This window comes from Camelus dromedarius, chromosome 5 (genome assembly GCF_036321535.1).
Source record: "Camelus dromedarius isolate mCamDro1 chromosome 5, mCamDro1.pat, whole genome shotgun sequence".
NCBI lineage: Eukaryota > Metazoa > Chordata > Mammalia > Artiodactyla > Camelidae > Camelus > Camelus dromedarius.
In genome coordinates this window covers 57,152,713-57,178,064 of record NC_087440.1, presented here as the reverse complement: position 1 = coordinate 57,178,064, position 25,352 = coordinate 57,152,713, and the positions used below count along the sequence as shown (strand labels likewise).

The 25,352-nt window shown below is 41.2% G+C and overlaps 1 protein-coding gene across 3 annotated transcripts in view; it reads left to right on the top strand.

Moving 5' to 3' along the window:
• ARMH4 (armadillo like helical domain containing 4) overlaps positions 1-25,352 on the top strand; it is a 116,847-nt gene that overhangs the window by 82,945 nt on the left and 8,550 nt on the right. For all 3 annotated transcript variants that reach the window (XM_031453780.2, XM_031453781.2, XM_064485983.1), the window contains exons 6-7: positions 17,807-17,838; positions 25,147-25,281. In XM_031453780.2, coding sequence (XP_031309640.2) covers positions 17,807-17,838; positions 25,147-25,281 — 167 coding nt within the window. The remainder of the gene's footprint in view (positions 1-17,806; positions 17,839-25,146; positions 25,282-25,352) is intronic.

Below are 25,352 nucleotides of genomic sequence, written 5' to 3'. Positions count from 1 at the left end.
TGAACACTTACTAGTCTTGGCCCTGACCTGGTGTGCTATGATGTTTGGACAGTAGGGTGAGTGCAGCCCTCTTATAAGAATGGCTCTACATCAAAGTTCTATAACATCTGTCAACTTCTTATCCAGGCTCATCCCAGGAGCTTGAAGCTGCTGAGAATATATGACTTTTTTTTTTTTTTTAACTGGAGGGGCTGTTTGATTAATTGGGCGTTTTCTGAAGTCATCAATTGGCCCTAGACATTGATTTAGTTAGGTTTATCATCATCTTTTAGTGCTGCTCTTCAAACTGCATTATTTATTTGCTGAGCTGTTGCAGATTTTGCATTGCTGAAGATCACTGGCAGGAGCATAGGAAGAAATATTACTAGAGTCAATAACCTCCCCCGCCCCCCCCCCCCCCCCCATAGAGCCTTGGAGCCTGTGTGCGTGTCTGATCAGCATTCCTGAAAGACATGCTGCCTGACTTCACAGTGTGCAAAGAACAGCACATCAGGAATCTTTCCTTTAGTTGTAAGATTATCCACAAGTAATGTCCTTTATCCCTATTTCATTGCTATTTGTGACATGATGTCACATAATGTTGATATTGTTGTGAAGTGGAGGAGCTTAATGTCAGACACTCTACCCAGCTCTGTTCCTGCCTTCTAAGTACTACTCACCTTTCAATTAAAACACAAGAACAGGTCTATGCCAGGGGCTGAGGAGAGAGGGGGGTGGGGAGTTGTTGTTTAAGGGGTATAGATTTCAGTTTTGTAAGATGAAAAAGTTCTGGAGACCCATTGCACAACAATCTGAATATAATTAACACTCTTGAACTGTGTATTTAAAAAAGGTTAAGATGATAAGTTTCATTTTGTGTGTGTGTGTGTGTGTGTGTGTGTGTGTATAATCACAATGAAAAAAAATCTAACACTGAAGAAAAAAAAGAAAAAGAAAGAAGCAAATCCAACACAAAGCAAGACCGGGCAAACAGCTGGGCTCGTCTTTCTCTGGTTACTCAGCTGGGCAGCTGGTCCTGCGCCCCCAGGACTGTTGCCCCAGGAGTGATGGCAGGTCTCTGTCTGTGCCTGTTCTCCTTATGTTCTTCCAGTTGCTTACTGTGGGAGAAGGCAGTCACTCACATGGTTGATTTGTTTGCCTCTGGCTCTCCCACCCAGGAGAGCCTCTTTCTTTCCACCCAGGTCCATTGGGTGGAAAGAAAGAGGGAGGCGCGGGTCTGAGTGCCGTTAAGACAGGGCTTTCAGGAGTGTGGTCCTCCTTGACTTGCTTGGACCTAACTGAATGCAAGTAAAGCAGCCAAGGGCGCTACTCCAGCTGTGCAGACTTTGGAGAAGGGTCTGTCTGTCTCCGCTCTCCCCATGTTACAGCATCTGCAGGGTTGGACAGTGTTGTACTAATATGCGTTAGCCTCGACAGTTGGAAAATCAAAACACAGAGAGGAAAGCCATCTGGAAAGTGCTGCACTTGAAGCCGATGGTTAGAAGTGAATGTCGCGCTGTGGGACCTGAGATGTAGGACAAAGTACTGCGAAATCCAGGTTCGAATCGGTTATTTTGATGCTCTCTGTGAGAAGCTAGATGGATACAAAAGCCTTCACCAAAAATACTTCTGAGTAGAATCACTCTCTAAGCGATGGGAACTTTGAATCATAAGGAGAACCAACAGAGTCAGGATTGATCAGGATTCAATAGTTGGGACTTAAAATAAGTGTTGCTTTTCTGAGTGGAGGTGCCTGTGCTGTTAGAAGGCTGAGCTTACTCTGTGGCACCTCATGTCACTAAGTCATTATCTTTGAAAATCCTCGGAGGGAAATGAACTCTCTGAATTTCCTCAGTAGTAAGAATACTCCTTCATTAATGCCTTCATTCATTGTTTGCCATCATGGGGACTTAACCACTTGTGCTGTTAATCCTCTCAAGGGCTTCCCTGTGAACTATCAGCTCCCTGAAGGGCAGGGGCTGGGTCTTGGTCATCTCTGTATTCATCCTCTAGCAAGTGCCTGGTCATAAAAGAAGCTTAATAAATTATTGAGACTCTTTGTAGGCATCTCAAATTCAAAACAATGTGGTTCTTCTGGGTCTACATCTTTGCTTCTACTTTGTACTCTAAAAGAGATGCTACTTTTGGTGCTGAAACCATCATACATAAAACTTACTGCTGATGCAGACAGGGAGAGTCTCTCTGAAAAAAGTGTGAAATGTGAGTATCTGTGATTATGACTTTGTTTGTAGTTCAGAAACAAGTACATATATCTTGCAGCAGTGAGAGATCATCTATTCTCTGTGGCACAGTTATTCTTTGATTTTTTGGTTAAGTTTCTTTTCTCTCTCATCAGGGAGGCCTGATCAAAAGTCCAGTGGGTTGATTTTCTTATTTATGAAGTAAAAGGTTTAATTATGGGCACAAAGCATTTTCAGGTTGCATTGAATGACTTTCTCTCTTACTCGATATCAATCAGTCACTTAAAAAAACTCCTTTCCCCTGATTTCCCTTCTCTGGCTTTCACTGTCTTGTGTCTCTCTCCTGTTTCTCCTCTTGTTTATTATGCTTTCACATCCTTTTTTTAATCTTCTTTCAGTTCTTCTCATTTCCAGCATTTTCCTTGTGATTTTTTATTGTTGTTGTTCCCTTCAAAAAAAATTGCCCTTCTGTTAGAAAAAGTGCCAAGATCTCTCCAGAAGCAGACAGGCATAAAGTGCTGACTGCCAAGGTGAACGTTCAGATAATTTGAAGGGCAGGAAAAAGCCCTGTTGGTCAGTATTACAAGGATATCTTTTATCATTACCACACAAACCGAGTTTTCATTTAAGTCAGCCTCCTATTAATTATGTCCAAAGAAAGTTTTTGAAAAGCATGCTGTTTAATCTTCCTGCTTCGCCTGCGATTAAGTCCATAGCAACTCGATGTAGCCTGATGTCTTTATATTTTTAGAAAATGAGAAGTAAGTATTGGTTAGTGAGGTTCATTTAAACACCTGGCAGATGACCAGATAAAAGATGCAGTTGTTTTTGAGGAGGGAGCCTTGGGTTTTTCTTTTGTGAGCTTTGGTGACTTTAACCCTCCAGAGATCCCAGTGTCACCTTTGCCTCTCTTGTGAGGCATCCTCTTGGGCAACATGTGTAAGTTCATCCTCAGCCGACTGGGGTCCTTTTGCAGGTTCTACTGCAGCAAAACTGGCAACTTCATCTTCCTCTGTCACACCCAAGGCTGCAGACGTTTCCCTTTTCTGCTTAGAGAATATTTCTAAGTTCTGCCTCACTCCGCTTCAGACCTGCTCACGCATCTGGTTTCCTTGGTTTCTGTCCTACTGATATCCACCCAGGTTTTTCTGCTTTACCTAACTTTTCTGGATGGATGCCTGCTTGGGCGGTTTGCCTGGTTTTCTGACTCGGTGAGTCCCTAAGGCCCTTCGTTTTAATCTCTGTGCAGTGCAACCTCCCACCTCTCACCCAAGCTCCTAATTAGTGCAACTCACGCACTAATCCCGGATCCAGTGTCTCAAATTCCCACTTGTTGGGAGTAGAGAGAAGTCAGACTGTACCATTAATCATGGAATATGAATACCTCACTTGAAAGTATGTTTAATTAGTGGTGAAGAGCACAGGGTCTGGAGCTAGACTTCCTGGATTCAAATCCCAAGTCTGAGGCTTCCGAGCTGTGTGATCCCAGGCAAATTGCTCTCTCTGGACCAGTTCTCTTGTCTGCACAGTGGAGATAATGGTTGCACCTACCTTACATGGTTGATATAAGGAGTAAACAAGTTAGTTCATGTAAAAGGCTTGGAACAGTGTGTCTGCTATATAGTGAGCATGGTACACTGTTAACTATTAGTAAAACAGTGAAGCCCACATTCACTGAATTCTGACTCTCCAGGGAAGAACACAGGTGGGTTAGATGTATTCGATCAGTGTTTATCAAAGGGAGATCCACAAGTTTACTATGAGAAATTTTAAATCTTGTGTTTGCGTTTGGATAAAAATGTGAATCCATCAGGATGAAGCATAGTTTAGATGATTTGGATGATTCCTTAGAGCTGAGTGTGCTGCATGATTGGAAAACCTGCATTTGCACTGTGTTTGTGATCACATTCTCCTGCAGTGAAGGCCATGACACTGAGGCAGGCAGCAGGAAGGCAGGCCCGGCCAGCCGTGGTTCTTGGAGAGGAGGGGAGGGGGCGGAGTCTCTCGCAGCACCTGCGGCCAAGCCGGCTGTGCTGTCAGGGACCAGTTCTGTAGCAGTCAGTGCAGTGGTCGTATAGTGACTGGTGGTGTCAATTTGGAATTTAAAAAAATTGTTGAAGTATAGTCAGTTACAGTGTGTCAGTTTCTGGTGTACAGCACAATGTCCCAGTCATGCATATATATACATATATTCATTTTCATATTTTTCATTAAAGGTGATTACAAGGTATTGGATATAGTTCCCTGTGCTATACAGAAGAAATTTGTTTTTTATCTATTTTTATATACAGTGGCTAACATTTGCAAATCTCAAACTCCCAAATTTATCTCTTCCCACCCCCTTTCCCTGGTAACCATAAGATTGTTTACTGTGTCTGCAAGTCTATTTCTTTTGTAGATGAGTTTATTAGTGTTCTCTTTTTTCTTTTTCTTTCTTTCTTTCTTTCTTTCTTTCTTTCTTTCTTTCTTTCTTTCTTTCTTTCTTTCTTTCTTTCTTTCTTTCTAGATTCCACATGACTGATATCATATGGTATTTTTCTTTCTCTTTCTGGCTTCATTTAGAATGACATTTTATTGGGATTCCGTTTAATTTATGAATTTGTTTTGGTTTTATGTCATTTGAATGAGCTATCAGGATTAGGGGTTCATATCTAGGCTTAGGGTTGTAGCTACTTAAGTAACATTATAATAAAGATGATTTGTTAGCACTGGAGAATCCTAAGAATTTTTATCTTGTAAAAGGGGTCTGCCACATATTTCTCAAACTTGAAGAAGACAAGACCAATGTGGTTCTCAAGTGCCAGTTCATGAATTGAACTAGTCAGGCTATAAAAAAAATTTCTTGGGGAACTTGTCAGAAATACAGGCTTTTGGGCTGTGTCCTGGAGCTGCTGAGCTGGGCCCGTGAATCTGTATTTTCGCGGAGTTGCTCAGGTGATTCTGCTAAGCAACACGGTTGGGCCTCTTTGGAATCAATGACCTCTCACTGCTCTCCATAGACCAAGGATCTTAGGATTCAGTGTCTTCATTTTCAAAATTGAGATAATGGTACTTGTCCCTTTCTTACTGCACAAGGCAGTGGGGAGAATTAATGAGGCAATTTTTGTAAGTATTCTTGGAAGACAAGTGCCACTTAAGTGTCATATACCGAGGCCAGAATTGAACTAGATCCTCTCAGCATGCAAATTGCTCCCTAGGAACAAAGAGGTGACTCAGGTTCTGGAGAGCAGCAGCAGGCTGAGTTTTGCTACCAGGGTTCCAGTTTCCAAAAGCATGGGTCCAGCTCTGGCTTGGAATCAAGCCCGGTGAAACCTGGTACATTACCATGAAAGTTACAAATCAGAAACTTGGTGGTGAGGGCGGCAGGCAGGCTGAGCAGGGAGGAGCCCTGTGTTATCGTGCTGCTTTTGTTGGGCTGCCGTAAGAAAGAACCGTGCACCGGGCGGCTTTAAACAAGAGAAATGGACATTCTCACAGTCCTGGGGCTAGACATTGAAATCATAGTGTCAGCAGGGCTGGTTCTCTCTTGAGGCTCTAAGGGAGAGTCTGTTCCATGCTTCTCTCCTGGCTTCTGGGGAATCCTTGTTGTTCCCTGACTCGTAGATACACACTCCAGTCTCTGCCTTGGTGGCCACATGGCCAGCGTTTCCCTGTAGGTCTCTGTATTTTCAAGTGACATCCTCTCTCTCTGTCTCTCCCCTCTTATAAGGACATCAGTCATATTGGATTAAGGGCCCATCCTGCTCCAGTATGATTTCATTTTAATTTAACTAATTACATCTGCAAGCCTCCTATTTCCAGTTGAGTCACATTCTGAGATACTGGAGTTAGGACACAAACATATCTTTTTGGGGGGTGGGACACATTTCAACCCATAGCACCATTTTTTCTCTTTACATAGGGTAATGCAAGATGTTTTACATTTCTGAGTGAATTCTTTTCCTAAAATTGATTTGAAAGGCAGAGGGCATTATCACTTAGAAACCATGTTACATGTCATGATGAGGTCCCTGGGGCAGCCACACTACTGATTCAGCTCACAATATAGTGGAAGTAGAACTTCGTTTAAGAGTCCTTCAGAATCTACCCAACGCACCGGAAAAGGTTCCTGTGAGAGGATGTGTTCCAACTTTCAACATTGAGTGCTAAGAACGTATTTCTCCCCATCTGCTCTTAGAAACTTCATGCTTGTGTTTATTTCTCTCATCTTGATTCTTCTGTGCTTTTTTACATTTCCCTTATTTTTTTATTTGGTGTGTTCTTCTCTGTTTTGGTTCTAATATTACATTTTATGTTGTTGTCGTACCTGAAATCCTTTGTGTAAGAAGTGGAGCTTGGGGAAGGGGAATGCCCTGTGCTATAAACAGTCTTTTCCCCCTTTTATCCATTAAAATTTACCGTCACAATCGTGTCTTCTCAGCATCTTCTCTGCAATTCTAAGTATAGCTAGCCACCCAGTGTATTAACTTCTCTATTGTGTATGTGGAGTTCTGACGCATTCACTTCGTATCCCATGATGTTGAGTCAGAGGGGCTCTCAAAAATGAGAAGCAGGATATTCTGAGGGGTTGCCATTGTGTTTACTTCAAATCATATTGTTTAAACAAAGTCTTTGTGCTGGCTAGGGGTCTCAGCCCTCTTCTTCTTGTTCCAGGCTCCTTAATGAGCCATTGTCATTTGTTCAGGGAGGCTAGTCTGTGGCTTCAACCCTTTATGACTCTTCCTTTAGATGCCAAAGAGTTAATGGGAAATGTTAAAAAAAAAAAAAAAAGTTCTCTGTAAAGCCCTTTTCTGAAATCAGGTAGTAGATACTGGTAAAGTGTTATAAATGCAGTGTGTCCAAATATCTTCAGAATAATCAGGTCTGAATAAAATCGGTTAAATAGGCCTTTCTTTTTTCTTAGATTAAAAGGGACTGTGTTAGTTCAGGTCTTCCGAGAAGCAGTCAAGATGGGATTATGTGTACAAGAGATTTACTGGGAGCCCCCCTGGGAAGGGTAAAGGTGGGGAGCAGGAGGTGGCTGGCAGAGCTTTCAGACTGCAGTGCAGGTCTGGGAGAGGAGAGGTAGAGGAAAGGAGGACTGGGTAGGAAAGGACTCAGATGGCAGCTCAGTTCTGAGAATGTTTTGGCCAGGCTGGTGGTGAGTTCTGGAGCAAAGTTGCCGGCTAGAGGGCCCCTCCGCCCCACAGGCCTGAGCCTGCACTGGCACCCAGTGTGCCCGGCCAGTGTCTGACAGCAGCCCAGGGACACGCGCACACTGCACACCTGTGGCTGTGGACCCAGGGACTGGGGGCGGGTAGCCCATTCTTCCCCGTAGCAGGAGAGGTAAGCATATACACCCATGGCTTTCACGGGAATCTCCCTAGGGGTCCATGAACTGGGATGGTGAAAATGATATCCTTATTTTCACTAACTGAATTTTAGTATTTTGTCTAATTATGAGTGGAGCCAGTAGCCATAGTAGTATTAGCAGTAACTGTGTCTTTCTCACCAATGACTATTACAGATAATTACAGATATCTCAATATGTCATTTATGCTCATCATTACTTTGAAATGACAGTAGCAGCTATTAGACTTGTCACTCGATCTTCTTATTTAATGAGAGAGTAAAAAGACATACTTACTATTGTATCACAAATTTTAAAAATAATTTGGTAGTGGGATTTAAATATAATTGTGTGGGGGGGTGCTGTAGCTCAGTGGTAGAGTGCGTGCTTAGCATGCAGGAAGTCTTGGGTTCAATCCCCAGTGACTCCATAAATAAATAAACAAACCTAATCCCCCCTAAAAGAAGTAGAAAAAAATAAATATAATTGTTTCTTTAGAATTTTATATGCCTTATTTTATGCATTTATAAACATTCTTCCAAGAAGGGGTCCATAATCTTTGTCTGACAGATGGAAATCCATTGCACAAAAATGGTTAAGAACCCCTCCTGCAGTTAGTATTCAGTGGAACCATTTTAATTACATAAGCCCAGTTATCCTTTACGTGGCTTCAAATGTGTGAGAACAGTAGCCCCAATCGTCATGAGAATACATTCTCATGGAAGATGATTCGCTAATTCCACAGTGTCCCTCGTGTGCCGGGACCCGTGTGGTGGTGGAGCTGCAGCAGTCAGCAAGACGGGCATTCCCTCCCTCAGAGGGTTTCATCCACTAACAGGAAAGACAGCCATTAAAGAAGAATGATTATGGTTGGATGACTGTGTGGCACGTGGTGTTAATGATATGGGAACCGCAGGATGCTCTGGTGTCCCAAGAGAGGGGAGAAAGTGCGCTGTAGGCTGAGCCTGAAGAATGATGGGAGGGAGTTGGGAGAAGAGGAGGTGGAGACAGAGGTTAGAGTAAGTGGCAGATTTGGAGGTGAGGCACACTTAACTCACAAGAACTGAAATCACGCAGACCTTGTAAGCCACGGGAAGACGTTTAGACTTTTTCCCAAAGGCAAGAGGAAGCTCTGAAGGAGTTTTAAGTAGGGAATGATGTGATCAGGTTTCCTTTCAAAAGTATTGGTTGGAAAGAAACAAGGGAGGCCCTTGAGGCACTAAGGTGAACAAAGATGGTGGCCTCTGAGGAAGCATATGTTGGGAGAAAACAATGTTGAGCAAGATGATCAAGTTATTCTTGTTTGATTTATTTTTGGCTCTGTGTGAATGAGTGGGTCTTGAATTTTCCTTTGTTAGTCTACTGCAAACTGCATTACAGTTGTGGAAGAATCTTTCTTTTTCTTTTAAACATTTTTTATTGATTTATAATCATTTTACAATGTTGTATCAAATTCTAGTATAGAGCACAATTTTTCAGTTATACATGAACATATATATATTCATTGTCACATTTTTTTCTCCATGAGCTACTATAAGATCTTGTATATATTTCCCTGTGCTATACAGTATAATCTTGTTTATCTATTCTACAATTTTGAAATCCCAGTCTATCCCTTCCCACCCTCTGCCCCCTTGGCAACCACAAGTTTGTATTCTAGGTCTGAATCTATTTCTGTTTTGTATTTATGCTTTGTTTGTGTTTTTTTTTTTAGATTCCACATATGAGTGATCTCATATGGTATTTTTCTTTCTCTTTCTGGCTTACTTCACTTAGAATGACATTCTCCAGGAAGCATCTTTCTTAGAGTTAAGATGTTTATAGTAGCTATAGTTCTCTCTGATACCTATTGTGGATGTCTCCGTGTGAACGTAAAACCTCACACAAATCTTGGAAAACTATTTCCCCATAATGTTGGACCACAGAGAAAGTGGATATTGTTTGGTCAGGCTCTCTCAGTGCACATTTGTTACTTGCTGCCACGTTGATGGCCTTTAGACTTCTACTTTAAGAAGAAAATAAACTTATCATTAATAATGTAGATAGTTATATTGCCAATTAAACGAAAGTTCTCTGGTTGTTCCTTCATAAGAAACTCGTAAATGAGTTCAAGGTTTGTTTGTTACTAGGTGAAAACAAATCCATTTTTGGTTGATGGCTAATTTGGGGCCATGCATAGTTAGGCAAATCATAAAAGTATGGAAATGAGTCTCTGGGATAATCAGATTTTATTTCTAGTGTCTAATTGATGCTCAGAGCTTTGGGATTTAATTATGTCTGCTGAAAAAATACAATTAAATTTCTCTTCCTCCCTTTTAAGCATATCTGCAGTCTTCATTTTATTTCATAAATATACAAGGCTTTATAGATATTTTCTGACACAGTACCTGATACCTATTAAATACTCAGTAAATGCCAGATTCTTCTTCTAATTAAATGAAAACATATCAAATAAAAAGCCTAGGTAAGACTTTGCTTCTGATTCCTCTGTTTCTTGCCTAGCAATTGACTTTGTGCATTTTATGATTACTCCAGAGAAGTAAATCATTTAAGTGGGAAATTATTTTAATAAGAGGAGAGTCGTATGATCCAGTCTTCTAGGTGGGCTGGCTTGAGTGTAATGTTGGGTGTTTGCTCTAGAAGGGAGTGTAGCAGGCTGGATCCTGTGGGGTCTGAGGCCTGATGGGTTGATTTGTGTGGATGGAATATAGTTCTACCTCTTCCCCTCCCTACGGCATCTACCCCACTTCCCGAGGACCCACAGAGCTTCTTTACCTCATCTTCCATCACTTCTTTTACTTAGCATAATGTTTCTAGGGTTCATCTATGTTGTAGCAAGCATCAGTATTTCTTTTCTCTCTGTGACTGAGTCATATTCCATTGTATGGATATACCACACTTTGTTTCTAGTTTCATCAGCTGATGGACATTTGGATTGTTTCCACCTTTTGGCTGTTGTGAACATCAGTGGACAAATATTTGCTTGAGGGCCTGTTTTCAGTTCTTTTGGGTATATATATATGTGTGTGTGTGGGATTACTGAGTCATATGGTAATTTTACATTTAACTTTTTGAGGAACCGCCAAATTGTTTTCCACAGTGGCTGCACACTTTACGTTTCTAACAGCCGTGTGTGAGGTTTCAGTTTCTCCACATCCTTGCCAACACTGTTATTCTGTGTTTTATTTTTGTTTTGTTTCCCTTATGGCCTTCCTAGTGAGTGAAGTGGTGCATCACTGTGACTATGATTTGCATTTTCTTAATGATCAGTAATGTTCAGCATCTTTTCATGTGCTTCTTGGCCATTAGTACACATGCCACAACATGGATAAACCTTGAAAACATTAGGCTAAGTGAAAGAAGACAGGAAAGGTGAGATACTGTGTGCTCCCCCTGACATGAAGTATCTAGAATAGGTCAATCTGTAAACACAGGAAGCAGGTTAGTAGTTGCCGGGGGCTGTTGGGAGGGGAGAATGGAGAGTGACTGCTTAATGGGCACGGGGTTTCCTTTTGGGGCAATAAAACCTAATTTGGGATGAGATAGAGGTAAGGGTGAGAAAACACTGTGAATGTGCTAAATGTCACTGGATTACACACCTTAAAATGGTCGATTGTAAGTTTTGTAAATTTTACCTCCATAAATAAAAAAGGAAAAGCACCCGGTTAGATGTCGAGTCTGCATTTCCAGTTCCAGCGGCAGAATGGACTGAGTGAGTATGGATTTCTACCTCCTGTTAAAAACTGAGAAATTCTGCATAAATTAAAACAAAAACATAAAGTATGCAACTGAGCTTGAAAGGATGCTGTTGTCAGAGGCAGCAACTTTGAGGCTGGAGCGGTAGCCTCCTGGGCTGAGGCTGTGGTGTCTTACGGGAGCTCTGGACCACACACAGATGCTGGGATGAAGGGTGGAGTTTAACACCAACATGGGGTCAAGAGACATGACCTTGGACTGGTGCAGGGCTGGTGTAGGGCAGGGAGCAGGAGCCAAAACCCTGCATAAGAAGGCATCCTGGAAAAGCTGCCTCCTTGGTGAAAGGGGGTCTAGAAAAATACCCACCACAAGCCAAGAAAACGGAAAGGGGCTCAGAGTGGCAGAGAAAGAAGACACCAAAGCCCCAGGCCTGCCTTCATCATGCGAGAAGCCACAACTCGGAAATGAATGCACAGCCCTGCGCCAGGTGGGTGAACCCCTGGTGTGCTCAGCACAAGCAAACAGAAACTGCTCATCTGAGGTGACACTTCTGCAGTGCAGGCTGTGCAAGATTCCTAGGGGAAAATAACCTTCCCTGAGAAATCAGTTCCCCTGAGAAATGACAGATCACACAAGGACATATCCCAGCACAAGGGTAAGTAAGTAGACATAACAGATGGGAGGGCGAGCATCTCAAGAACTTGGCAAAATAGAAGTATGTTTGAACTGATTAAAGCATAAGGATGCTGAGATGGGCTCTCCTGCTTTAATAAAAGATTTCCCTGTATCATTGCACAGCTGCTCCCAGGGAGCATGTGCCAAGTTTGCTTAAGGGATTTAAAAAGGGAGAGGTGGGGACAGAGCTGGTTCACCTGCTGTCTTACAGTGGTCCGGTGAGGCCTTTAAGTTTTTTCCTAAGGATCAGGCGCTCAGGGAAGCTTGCTTTTCAAGTAATCCATTTAGATGGCAGAAAAGCTCGCCTCTGAGCGTATTAACTGCAGTGCTCAGGCGCTCTTAGCCAAAGGTTTGCCTTAATTTCTCTTGAGAGCACACCTTGGTATTTGTCCGTTATTGTGAGAAGTGTTGCACTACGAACCAGAAAATGGGGCTCTTGGAGCCACAGCCCTGAAGCCGCCTTGAGAACCACTTTAGCACACATTCAGTGCTCTGCTTTTAACTGATTTCTCCTGTCTGCTGAGCCACGGCACTAGGGGAGCGGGAGCTTCACGTCGGTCAGGTAGAATCGCATCAGAAAGTTTACATAAGGGTCATCAGCAAACAGGAGACTCCAGAGTTTACCTGCTCTCTAAGCCAGTCTTCTCTGTGCCTCACTCTTTGATCAAGCAATGGCTTTTTAGCAGTGGAAGTCCCAAAATTTATATAAAGGAGAGGGGTGTGCGGGGACCTTGTCTTGAAGCTGCAGCGGTCTTTCACTTTATATAACACTGAGAGTAGAGTGTGGGTAAGCCCGATGGACTTCATGGCTGCTATGTCCTCGCGTGCGTTTGGAGGTGGCAAATTTCCGATTTAGTGGGTGGGACAGGCAATGCACACAAACATGGCTTTGCACTGGAAGCCAGATGATACAGCACTTCAGGAAGCAGTGAACTTTCTATTAAAAATAAAGTATGAGGACCATACTGTGTTCTTTTCCATCAAGGATTTGAAAATCAGGGAGTGCAGATGTGAAGAGAGACCCATAAGAGTGAGTTGGGGAGAATTTCAAGTACCCTGAGTGTGGCCTTGATGCTGCTGGGTAGTAAAACCATAGATCAGAAACCTCTGTGCTCAGCAGAACTTTCAAGGATGTCATGGGCAAAATGCATGAGTTTGTTGTTGTTGTTGTTGTTGTTTACCCTCACAATCAGGTGTAGAAGAGGGGTGTAGACAAGTTGTATTTTCCTTTGTTGAGCAATATTGTATAGCATGCTTCTTTTTGGGGGCAGAGAAAGAAGCACACATGGAGGGATATTTCCTTCTTCATTTATGCCCCAGGTGTGGCCGTGTGGTTGAAGTCCATAACAGCCTTTTCATCATAGAGTTTAGAGTTTATCTGTATGGTTATGATTAATATATGATCCCGGCAAGAGGGGATCTAAGATGATTGATTCTAAGATGTTTTCTTTGCAGCTTCCCAGTTGGTATCTAGTGTCATTCCTAAGTTTGAAGTCAACTAAAGACATTCTTAATATTACTTAAAAGTAGAGATTAGGGTATCTGGGCTCTCTGTACCCTTCTTTGTAAATGTCAGGGCAGAGCCTTCAGAATTAATTGCTTCCTAGATGCATGATTACTGCTCACTTGGCCCACATGAAGAAGTAGGTCATTCTGTTCATCAGAACCTTGCTGTTCTATGATTATGTGAGGAGCAAATAATTATAGATAGGATTTCAGTGTGATTTTAAAGCAGGTAAATTTAGCATCATTAGAGAATAATCTGTACCTGGAAAAATCTCAAGGTTCTTTGAAAAAACATGCAGACAACATTTAAACCTTGGGAAGTTTTATTATTCTTCAGTGTGTTACCTAAGTTGGAAAAAAACCTGTTTCTTGGGCTAGAAAAGGCACTTACGGTTAAATAACAAGGAAGAGAAAGCGCTCGTCTCCATTTATTTCTTGGCACAGCAGAAGCACTGTGATTGAAGTTCAGTCACATGTGCTTTGAACAAAGGGCTAGATGTATTGTTGTTTCACTTTTTAATAGGTGGAACATACATTTCTCTTTTCATTGAGATAAAAATCAAGTTTCCCACTTTACTGAAAGATGTAAATGAGGTTGAAAATTTGATTATTAAAGAGGCTGTATTTGTAACAGTCAAAACTGAATGTGAGCTGAGTGGGACTAGCCCTGCAGTACATCTTGCACAATGCTGTTTCGAAAGGGAATATTTTATCAATTCAGGCAGCCTGAGGTCCTTCAGTTAGAATTAATTTGAATAAGTGGAGAGGCCTCTGCCTTGAACTTGGCCAGTTTGCCTGTCTCTGCTGCTTTTTACTTCTGTTTATTCTGAGAGGTTTTTTTTTTAGAACATTCTTTTTTTAAAGTTTTATTTTTTATTTATTGTTTGCTTTTCTTTGGGGGGTTAATTAGGTTTTTATTTATTTATTTTTAATGGAGGTATCGAGGTTGAACCCAGGACCTCGTCATGCTAAGCCCACACTCAACCACTGAGCTATACCCTCCCCCCGAGATTTTTTTTAATGTGCAAAATAAATAAACTCCGTGTGCCAGAGGGCAGGCCTGCCCATAGAGTGACAGACTTAAGACCAGTGTCTTACTTTGCAGTCTCCCTAAAAGCTAGATTGTGGCATGAGGAATTAATCTGGGATGTAGCCCTAGGAAGCACAGCAAGGGAGTGAGGAGGTGAGACAGTATTGTCGGTTAACCTTTTGATGTACATCATTTCAATTATACACATGCTATTTTTATGCACAAACTTGGGCTCCCATTTTTTTCATTTACAATACATAATGAGAACAACACCATGCCATGAAATATTTTTCTTTAAATAATTTTAATTTTTGTATAATAGTCCTCTCTGTAGATGTAGCCTAAGGTTTTGTTTTCTTTAAAGTGTTTAAACCATTCTTCTATTGCTGAATATTGATGCTGTTTTCATGTTCTTTTCTATTGTAAATAATGTGGCAGTGACCAGCATTTAAATAAAAATTTTAATGCATATCCATGCTTAATTGTTTAAGGTACATTTCTTCTACAACTGGAACTTTGAATTAAAAAAAAAAAAACTTTTTAAAAAAGCTTTTGATATCAGTTGTAAATTCTCCTGGCACCTCCAAAAAGTTGTGTCAATTTATATCCCCTTTTAACAGTGTGATGTTTTGTCTATTTGGGGGGGAAAAAAACTGCAGTCATTGGTTCTCCTCTTCATAAAGAATCATCTTTTTTTATTTAAAAAATTTCTGATTTTCTCTCTTGTAGCTTTTGCATGCCCTTATTAATTTCTGTTTCTTAAGTTTCAAAACCACCATTGTGTTAAATTTATTTTTACACTGTCTTTGAACATTTTGTTGGAAACAGTTTATAGAAAGAAACCTCATGAAAGAAAATCATGTTTCCTTGAAAGTTGTGAACTCATTTAAAAGCAATATCTGTTTGCTGAAAGAAGAGAAAAAATACTTATTAAGCACCTGACCAATACCATGTTAAGGACCCTGGCAGACGCTTGGGAAGCACAAGGTGTCACCCTTAGAGGTCTCACGTTCTTAGTTTGGGAAACACTACCAAGCTCCCGTACTCTGAATAGCAGGTTTTTTCTCAACATTTTTTAGACCCTTGTTCCCCCAAATACTGTCTGTTTTCGGTGTATCACCCCTCTCACTAGCCAAGAAGAGTTCACCTAGCTTTCTTTCTTTAGTTCCCATTACAAACTACAGAACTAGATTCACTGAACGTGCTTTTTCAAACCACCAGTGCACATGTGCACATCCCATGCAGATGAGCCATCCCTCCTCCAGTGGAGAATTACTGCATTAAGAATCACCCAAAGGAGGACTCTGAAATTTACTCTGGGAACCTAAGATCTGGCCAGTTTGCCAGTGAGACCTGCCTTGAGAAGGCCTAAGTTAAAGCATTTCTCTTGGCGATGAATTTCCTACAGTTCAAAAGCCTGTCAGTGCCTCGGACCCTGGTGTGATTTGGACCTCCTTTGCCTCTTCTCCAAACTACCCTTGTGCCGTAATCCATAAGTAGTCAGCTCCCCTCTCCCGCCCCTGTTCCTTTCCTTCACAAGGTGCTCACACCAGTGTTCCTGCTCCCACCTCTCTTTTGCTTTGCTCTTTGTGTAATTCCTGGCTGATTCTCTGATTCCAAACATCTTGCTTCAGAGGTTGGCCCTGTGCCCCAGTAACTGGCTCTCCTGCTCCGTCCCTCACTGTGCATCATACATATTGTTGAATGAATGACTGAATTGGTAGCAGTCTCTTGCTAGAATTTAACTTTATGTCTTGGGCTTAGTTGAGACATGTTAACACAATACTTGTGTTTGACTTGTCTTTCTCCACTGCTGTCCCAGATTTATTGCTTTTGTTTTCTAGTTTCTCTACACTAGTTCTATACTAGATATTTTGCACATGTTATTTCTAATCTTCACAACCATCTTGCAAGACAGGTTTTACCATCTCCATTTCACAGACGAGGAAACTGAGGGTCCAAGAGGTTTGCTAATTTCTCCAAAGTCACTTGGCAAATCAGTGGCTGTCCTCACTTCTCCATGGGACCACTCTCAGAATCAGTAATCTGTGGCTTAGTTCTTGAGGTTCCTGCACTTTCTTCCTTTGACCTTCCCTTGACTCTGATCTTATTCTGACTGAACACCACCATCTTTGCCTGAATCCCAGCTGAGACAGAAGGAGTGATGAGGGAGGAGAAACCTGAGAGGTCTTGCCACGGTTTTGACATGAGAGATTGAAGCCAGGGACTGAAGGAGATAGAGGAGCCAAAGGGATCTCCACATTTTTCAGCCTGAGAGAGCAGGAGAATGGTGATTTCATCAAAAGAAATGGGTAGTTGGGAAATCTTATTCCTGTAGGTCATTAATCAGGTGGTGGTTGGAGTTCCAGCGACTCTCGACTCCCTGGGTAATCGTGGGCAAGCCTCTTAACTGTCTCAGTTTCTTTTCCCTGAGCGTCATCTTACCTGACTCTCATGTTTGTCGTTGGTTTCCCTGTCAAATGATGCAATACAAGTGAACATACTTTGTAAGGAGGAAAGCCATACACCTGTTAGCTGTCATCACTACTGTCAGACACGTTACTTCTAAAGTCAGATTGTACATGGAGACACCAGCTTCTTGGGTAAAACATGTCTCTGCCAGGGCTCAGCAAGCTGACCCGTGGCCCAAGTCTGCTGTTTGTTCTTATACGGCCCAGGAACAAAGAATGGTTTCCAGGTTTTAATATGGTTGGAAAAAAATTGAAAGAAAAACGTTTGCCATGTAAGAAAATTACATGAACTTCAAATGTCGGTGTCCATAAATGAAGCGTATTGGGTCCGAGCCCAAACCTCCCACTTACATACTGTGGTCCATGGCTGTCCTTCTCCGCAGCAGCAGCACAGCTGGGCAGCTGTGAGAGGCACTGTGCAGCTGCAGACCCTGAAGTGCGCACTGCTCAGCAAGAGCTGGGCAGCCCCGGCCTGCCTTGTGTAACTTCCTGCCTCTGTTCCCTGACAATGGTTCAAGTGAAGAAACCTGAGAAAGATGAGGAGTAAAGAATGTCCAATAAGAAGTGAACTTGATATTTTAAAGGCGATGTCCTCTCTCTTTCCCCAGACCTCCCCCAAAGCAGTCAATAATAACAGAAAAATGTTTAGCAAACCAAAATATTCTCTGTTCATCTAATGATGACATGAGGGATATGTTTGTGCTCTTTTTTGCATTTTTAAGTAAATGAGGATAAAGACAAGACTGTTACTGTACTGATGTTAATACTGTTGACTCTTTCGCTAAATCTCATACAATGGAAATTTCATTGTATCAAATTAACTTAATACTGTGAAATATAAGTAAATTATCAAATTAACACAATGAAGTATAAGTAAGAAGATAGCTATTTACATTTTTTTTTCTCTTATTTTCCTTAGTGAGAAGTTGGATGGAAAAACTAAAAGACAAGGTAAGAGAAGCATTTTCATCCTTGGGGTTTATCTTGGAGGGCATGGCTTTGTCAAATAGAAGCTCTTCAGAGCAATGGAGCTTTAATTCATTATCCTGATTCTGGTAATCTATGCAGAGATACAAAGCTGCTTCCAGGTGCCCAGCAAGAAAGAAGGCCTTCCCTTTAAGGCCCTTCTTGTATAGCACAAGGGATGCCTTGTTCTTTGGAGCACCTTTCATTCTCATGGCAGCAACATCTCATATGCACAGCTGAGTAACATCCTTGACATATCGAGGTGGAGTTCCTTTTAGGGAATTTCCGGAGTGTAATCCCATTCTAGTGGGCATTTCTTGTCCCAGTGCAAGGTTCTTTTGAACCTGATCTTCCAGTATGAGGAAGAAATACCTTGGATTTTGGAAGGCATTGATATTTCTGACCCTAGGCCAAAAATTGATGGACTTGACTTAAGAATACAAGTTTGTGATGGGAAGGGCATCCTTAAATCATAATGGGAGGTGGGATTAAAAACACCTGAACAAATGTTTATAGCAGCGCTATTTACAAGCCAAGACATGGAAGCAACCTAAATGTCCATCAGCAGATGATTGGATAAAGAAGATGTGGTGTATATATATATATGTGTGTACACACACACACAATGGAATACTACTCAGCCATAAAAAGGATGACGTAATGCCATTTGCAGAAACATGGACAGACCTAAAGATTATCATACTGAATGAAGTAAGTCAGACAGAGAAAGACGAATATCATATGATATCACTTATATGTGGAATCTAAAAAGCAATGATGCAAATGAACTTATTTACAAAGCAGAAACAGACTCCCAGACATAGAAAACAAACTTGTGGTTCCCAAAGGGGAAACAGTGGAGGGAGGGATAAATTAGGAGTTAGGGATTTGCAGATACTAACTACTATATATAAAATAAACAACAAAGTCCTACTGTATATCACAGGGAACTGTATTCAACATCGTATAATAACCTAAAATGAAAAAAAAAAAGTATATATGTGTGTAACTGAATCACTCTGCTGTACACTAGAAACTAACACAACATTGTAAATCAACAATACTTCAATTAAAAAAAAAACCACCTGAACACCTGAGCACTCTCCTTAGGCCCACTTTTATGCAGTCCAGCATGGTGCCATTGCTTACCGAGTGATGAGCTGACCTGTCTGGAATGACCAACTATAGAAAAATGTTTTCCTCTCTTGCATAATTCTGCCATCTTCATCTGTGATTGGCAATATTAACTTCCTTCCAGATTCATATTTTTCATTTTCTTTTAATTTTCAACACTCTCTAGGCTCTAATTTTGGATTACCTTGTCATTTCAAACTGGAATTGCTCATAAAAATATTGATGGAATTCTGAACTCCACGCTGTAGCTTGTGTCAGATCCCATTACTATAACCCAGCTCAGATTTCACTGGGGGTTTAGTTAAATGGAAATCTTTTCAACTGCCAGATACTGAGTTACTTCTGATTCACCTGCCTCAGAATATACATCGGTGGATGGTATTCCATATCTTTGTTTATTGTTTGAGGTCAATTTCCCCCATATTTGAATGATTAACACTTATTTTGCTACAGCTTAATGTTAAAGGATAAAAGAAAACATCCAGTTGCAACTAAAATTATATAACTATCTTAATGCTCACTTTTATTTTTCTGCTTCTCAGTAAAATTCAGCATGGGTAGTTTTTGAGAATGAGATTATTTTATGTTCGTATATACTAAAAGGAATGTTGAAGAATTTTAAGCCTGTTGACATCAGTGGAGGCCATGTTGGTATCTGTGACAGGTCCAGTTGTCTAAGGCGGGGTGACTATGATCAGACAGACTGAGCAAGATTTGGGGTAAGAGGAGCTTCAAAGTTTAGAACTGAATATACTTACATTGGCAGTGCTTCTTGTTATGTTTCAGAGGAAGACATGCTGCAGTGGAAAGCAAACAGGCTTTGATAGTTTAATCTAGGGATCCGTATGTCATTGTTTCTATAGAAAGTGTCCTCTGAGTTACAAAAGTAGACAAAAATAGACTTAAGAAAACAAATGTTGGCGTGTAGCCTGTTTTGAAGTTGGATATTCAAAATGTCTTACCTGCCTGTATATATAGGGTTGCTACTGTGTTTAGAAACCTGTGTTAGCCTTAGAGAAAGGCTGTCTCTTCTCCTCCTGTGGTTCCTTCCTTCTTATCTTGTCTCAAAGGCCTGGCACCCTCTCCCTGCTCCGTTTCACCAAGGGAGATAATTCTTTGTATGGTCTTAGTTTTCTGGACTATTTTGAAGTTTTCCCAGTCCTCTCTTCATTTCATTCTGTAGTATTTTTTAGTTATGACTTAGTTTAAAAAAAATGGAAGAAGAAGAGTTGAGACTTCCACCGTGGTTGACTTATTTTATGCCTTGTCTTCATATTTTGACTCTTTCTGGAGGGACTCAGTCTAATCATTCCTCTCCCTCTGGAAGTGAAATATTACACTTTACTTGATACATGCATTCATATGTGAACACACGCACACACGTATGTCTATGTGTACATATGTGCGTACATATCTTCCTCTCTCCCTCCCTCTCTCCCTTCCTCCTTCTTTCTTTCTCTCTTTCTCTTCATCTGTCTAGCTAGCTATCATTTATAAAAGCCTTGTTAGTCAAAAGAAAACAAAAAATAAAAGATAAAAGAAAACAAAAAATAAAAGATAACAAAAGAAAAAGAAAATAAAAGTCTTGTTAGTCATTATCTTCAGAAACTATTTGAGAATGGAACTATTGCCACTTTGATAAAAGTCACAGAATCCCTTAGAACTGAAAACTAAACTGCATATTTAACTGGCTTTTCCATCAACCCAGGGTATCTTCTCAGTTTAGCTTCATTTAATTGTTCCCAATATTGGTTTCCCTGTTAGTTAGCTGGACTCTAGGAAGGGTGGTTGGTGTTCTAAAAAGTTCTGAATTGTTCCTTTTGTTGTTATTATGTAGTTTTTCTATATTAGTTAGGATTGAGATCAGCTTTGAGTGACAGGCAACCCCCCAATGACAATGGCTTAACCAAAAAGAAGTTTGCTTGTCTCTCATTTACGAGTCTGGAGGTAGTGATCAAGGATTAGTGAGAAGCAACACCGTGAAGGCTCAGGCTCCTTCTGTTTGATGCTCCATCATTTGTGACCTCTATTCTCAAGATCATTTTGAGGTCCTGGATGGCAGTTAAGACCATATTCTTAGCTAGGTCCATATTCTAGCCAGAAGGAAGAAGGAAAAGGGGAGGCTAAGACATCCCTCCCCTCTTAGAAGGGAAGATAAAGGTGCTCTGCCATTTTAAGTTGGGGTGTGGACAGAGGCTCTGCTCCTCTCTTGAAGAGCATGCTCTGGAATTTGCATGTGTCACTGATGTGTCATCTCCTTAGTGAGGCTTATCACTTGGTCACATCCAGCTGCACAGAAGGCAGGGAGAAGTCATCGTTATTCTGTGCCCAGCCCAAAGGGGAGGTTCTGTTGCTCTAGAAGAAGGGGTGAATGGATATTGAGGGACAGTCCCTATCCTCCTTCCATCCACCTTCTTTCTGGCTAAATGTCTAAGTTAGTGATGCATCTTTGGCAAATCATTACCTGGCTACCTGTTGATGTATTATTTCAACATCTATATTGTTTCTTGAATTGAAGATGCATCAAAATTTTAGCTGTATAATAAAGACCAGCTCTGTAGGTATAAGACCGTTCTATTTCTTCTAGCTTTAGGAAGTAATCCAGAAAATGGATCCAGGCTGTACTTCATAGCAGCGATTCTCACATACAGTCTAGACGAGTAGCATTGGCATCACCTGGGAGCGTGCTAGAAATGCAACATCTCAGGTCCCACCCCAGATCTACTGAGTCAGAAACTCTGGGAAAGGGGCCCGACAATCTGTATTTGAACAAGTCTTGTTTAGGGGATTCTGACGCACGCTTAAGCTGGAGAGCCGCTGTTGGATAGACATCATGAGGGTGCTGTCTGAATTCAGCAGACTTTAGGCAGTACCGTGTATCATTTGATTTTCTTGAAAACTAATGTTTCTGAACAAATACATTTTCCTAAGTAGGAAGGATACCTTTCTCATAAATACAAAACAAAACAGACAAATCAGAACCAAAACCAAACACAAACACAAACGACTGTATCTAGTAAATTTTACCTTAAGATCCATTCTTTAATTTTTGAACTGTTTATTTGGAAATAATTTCAAATTTACGGAAAATGTCTAAGAATAAGAACAGAACAAAGAACACTCTGCAGCTTTCCTCCAGATGCACTCATTCTTCCCACGCCGCCCCATTTGTTTTCTTATCTGCTGGCATCGGCTCCCCATCTCTGCTCCTTTTCTCTGAGCCATTTGGGGGAAGGTTGCGCACATTGTGGCCCTTTTATGCCAAATACTTCAGTGTGTATTTCCTACAAATAGGACTGTTCTGTTAGCAAACCATAGTACAGTTACCAGCTTGAGTCCATTGACATTGCTATTGTGCTTTTCTCTGTATGGGCATCCATAGTTCAGCGTCTTAGTTAACAGAACCAAAATGTCCTTTATAAATAAAAGTCTTTTTCTCCTCCAGTACAGAATCTAGTCTAGGGTCGTATAACACATTTAGTTGTCAGGAGTCTTTAGTTTTCTTTAATTTGGAATATTTTTATAGCCATCTTTTGTCTTCCGTGACACTGATATTTTTTAAGAACATAGTGCCTTTAAAAAAAAAAAGAATATTCTTCCATTTAGCTTCACTGGATGTCTCCTCATGATTAGAGTCAAGTTATGCATTCTCAGTTGGAATATGTGCAGATGCGGTTGTGTCCTTCTCAGGATGTTACATGTGGAGGGACACGTACACCCAATAATTCTGAACAGAGAAAAGGTAGTGTTAATAACTTAAGAAGTATGCACATGCATCCTGTTTTCATTTTTGCAGGTAACAAGTTGTAGGCAACAAGTTTTGAAAGAGGAAAGGTTAAGTTATATTTGAAGGGGGTAGGTTCCTTTGTTCCCATCCTGTAATTGTAATTTCAAAGCACAGGAAAATGCAAGACAGACAGTCAAACAGATGGACACACACACACACACACACACACAAAATGGATTCAAAAGAGAAGAGAGAGATGAACTAAATTTTTGTGAAGTCTACATGATTTAAAGCTCTAGAAAGGAGAAGTCTCAATGTGTAAATAAGAAATGTGGAAACAGTGACACATTTTGTAATATTCATGTTTTTGGTGTGGGGTTGAGTTATGTAGTGTGAGGAGACCCACACAGAGGTTGTTCAGATTGAACTTCCAAAAGTTCAAATATCATCCTTCAAACATACAGCTCTGTAAAATCTCATCTACTGGGCTTAAAGTTGACCATACATCAACATATACATATATTTCCATGCACTGGGAGTGGTGATGTAAAAAACAAATTCATAGTTCTGGTGAGAGCACCAAAACTTTGCGGCTGTCCAGCGTTTTCCCACGTGGAAAATTACAGACTTTCCATAAGTCTTACCGAGCTCTGGAAGAACTTTAGAAAAAATTTGGGTTTCTGCAAAGCATATAAATTTGTTGAAAAATGACTGGGCTTTGTTTCTTGGGGAGAAACACTTAGTATGCTGAGGAACAATGCTCTTGTTCTCAAATTAATGGAAAAATTTCCATATTCTGCTCTGACTCAAGACTCTGGAAAACAGAACCAGTGAGTGAGCTGGCTGTGGACCAGAAGAGGGCGCTGCAGTTTTGTAAGGTCTTGTCTGTGCCTTTGATTTACTCCTAGAACTGGTGGGAAAGCATCGCAGCCTGCTTACTTCAGCGCTTTTTAAAAGACTTTTATTTTTTTGTCCTCTGTTTTGGGCTCATTCTGAAAGATACTAGAAATAGTTTGTGCTATAGTAATAGTTTTCAAAATAGTCAAATAAATGAACAGACTCTTGGTTCACACCCCTCCCCCCCATAATGCCTATCTAAAGTACTTATTACAGCTTTAAACATTGTTCATTGTTTCTGTGTTTTGTCTGGGTAGTTTTCTAGAGGAGCCCATCGTGGAAGGCAAACCAGTGTCATGTTTGCCCATGAAAGGGCTCCAGTTATTTCATATTCCTCTAGCCCGTAGGTGTCAAGACAAAGGGATGGCCCTACCCCGAGCTTGGGTTGGTCCTGAGCTACCTACCCAAGCCCAGGGATGTGTGGCAATCACGCTGCTGTCTTAGGACCGAGATATCCATAGTGACACCTTGGGGATGTTGGAGACCCACATGGGTTTGAACCTCCAGGCTCTTTGGAAGATACCAGTGCTGTTGGCAGTGGTCTTTGTCCCTCCTCTGCCACTTCTTTTCTTTGGGGCCGGGGACACTCAGAGTTCCCTCCCAGCCCTCAACTTTGGTGTTGTCCATTGGACAGATTTTCCTTTCGTATAAACAAGCCCACCCACCTTGTGTGCAGCTCTCTCCTCGCCCTTGTCTTTTCTGCCTCTGCTCGAATGCTAACAGCCTTCCTCTTTTCTCTGAAGGTCCTTCTCGCCCTGTTGTCTCCAGAAGCTCTCCCTTTTCAGTCACACACAGCACTTTGCTTCTTCCTTTCTTACTGTGATGCAGCTAAGATTCTGAGAGAGGGACCATCAAAGTCAAGGCTCTCCATTCGCCCTCCAGGAAACACAGTATTCCAGAGGGCACTCCACCCACCCTGGAGCTCGACTCAGGCTGATATTTCCAATTTATAGCATTTTAATAGTCCTGGCATTCTCAGAGGCTTACTTCATCCATCTTTAATACAAATTATACTTCTGTCACCAAAACCTGAAATTGACAAATGTGCATAAGCAAGTGGCTGGAGGTGCCACTGGGTCTGGCTGATTTATTTCAGTACTTCTTCTAAGTGTTTGAAATATCTCAAAGTTTGAGATTTGCAAATGTTAACCACTGTATATAAAAATAGATAAAAAACAAATTTATTTTGTATAGCACAGGGAACTATATTCAATATCTTATAAAAACCCTTAATGAAAAAGAATATGAAAATGAATATATGTATGTATACATGCATTACTGGGACATTGTGCTGTACACCAGAAACTGACTCATTGTAACTGACTCTATTTCAATTAAAAAATAATTTCCAAATCGCCCTATCTGCTCTTGGGTTGCCTTCTCCCTAAAAAGTCACTTTATTCCAGGTGCTGTTTTATCACAAGGCAGACAGGAGAATTCAAAGGGTCTAACAACCTGCTGCCATCCAGCAGGCCTGGGCAACCCAGGGCAGCAGTCTGTTTAGCATCCTAATGCATATTTTCTTTCCTCTGCAGGCTGGCTATATGTCTGGGATGCTGGTGCCTGTAGGGGTTGGGATAGCTGGAGCCTTGTTCATCTTGGGAGCGCTCTACAGCATTAAGGTTATGAATCGCCGAAGGAGAAATGGCTTCAAAAGGCATAAAAGAAAGGTATGGAATCAGCAACAGCAAAACCTGATCAGTGGCGGAACGTTCTTCGCTTTTCTAATTTGCTTAATAAA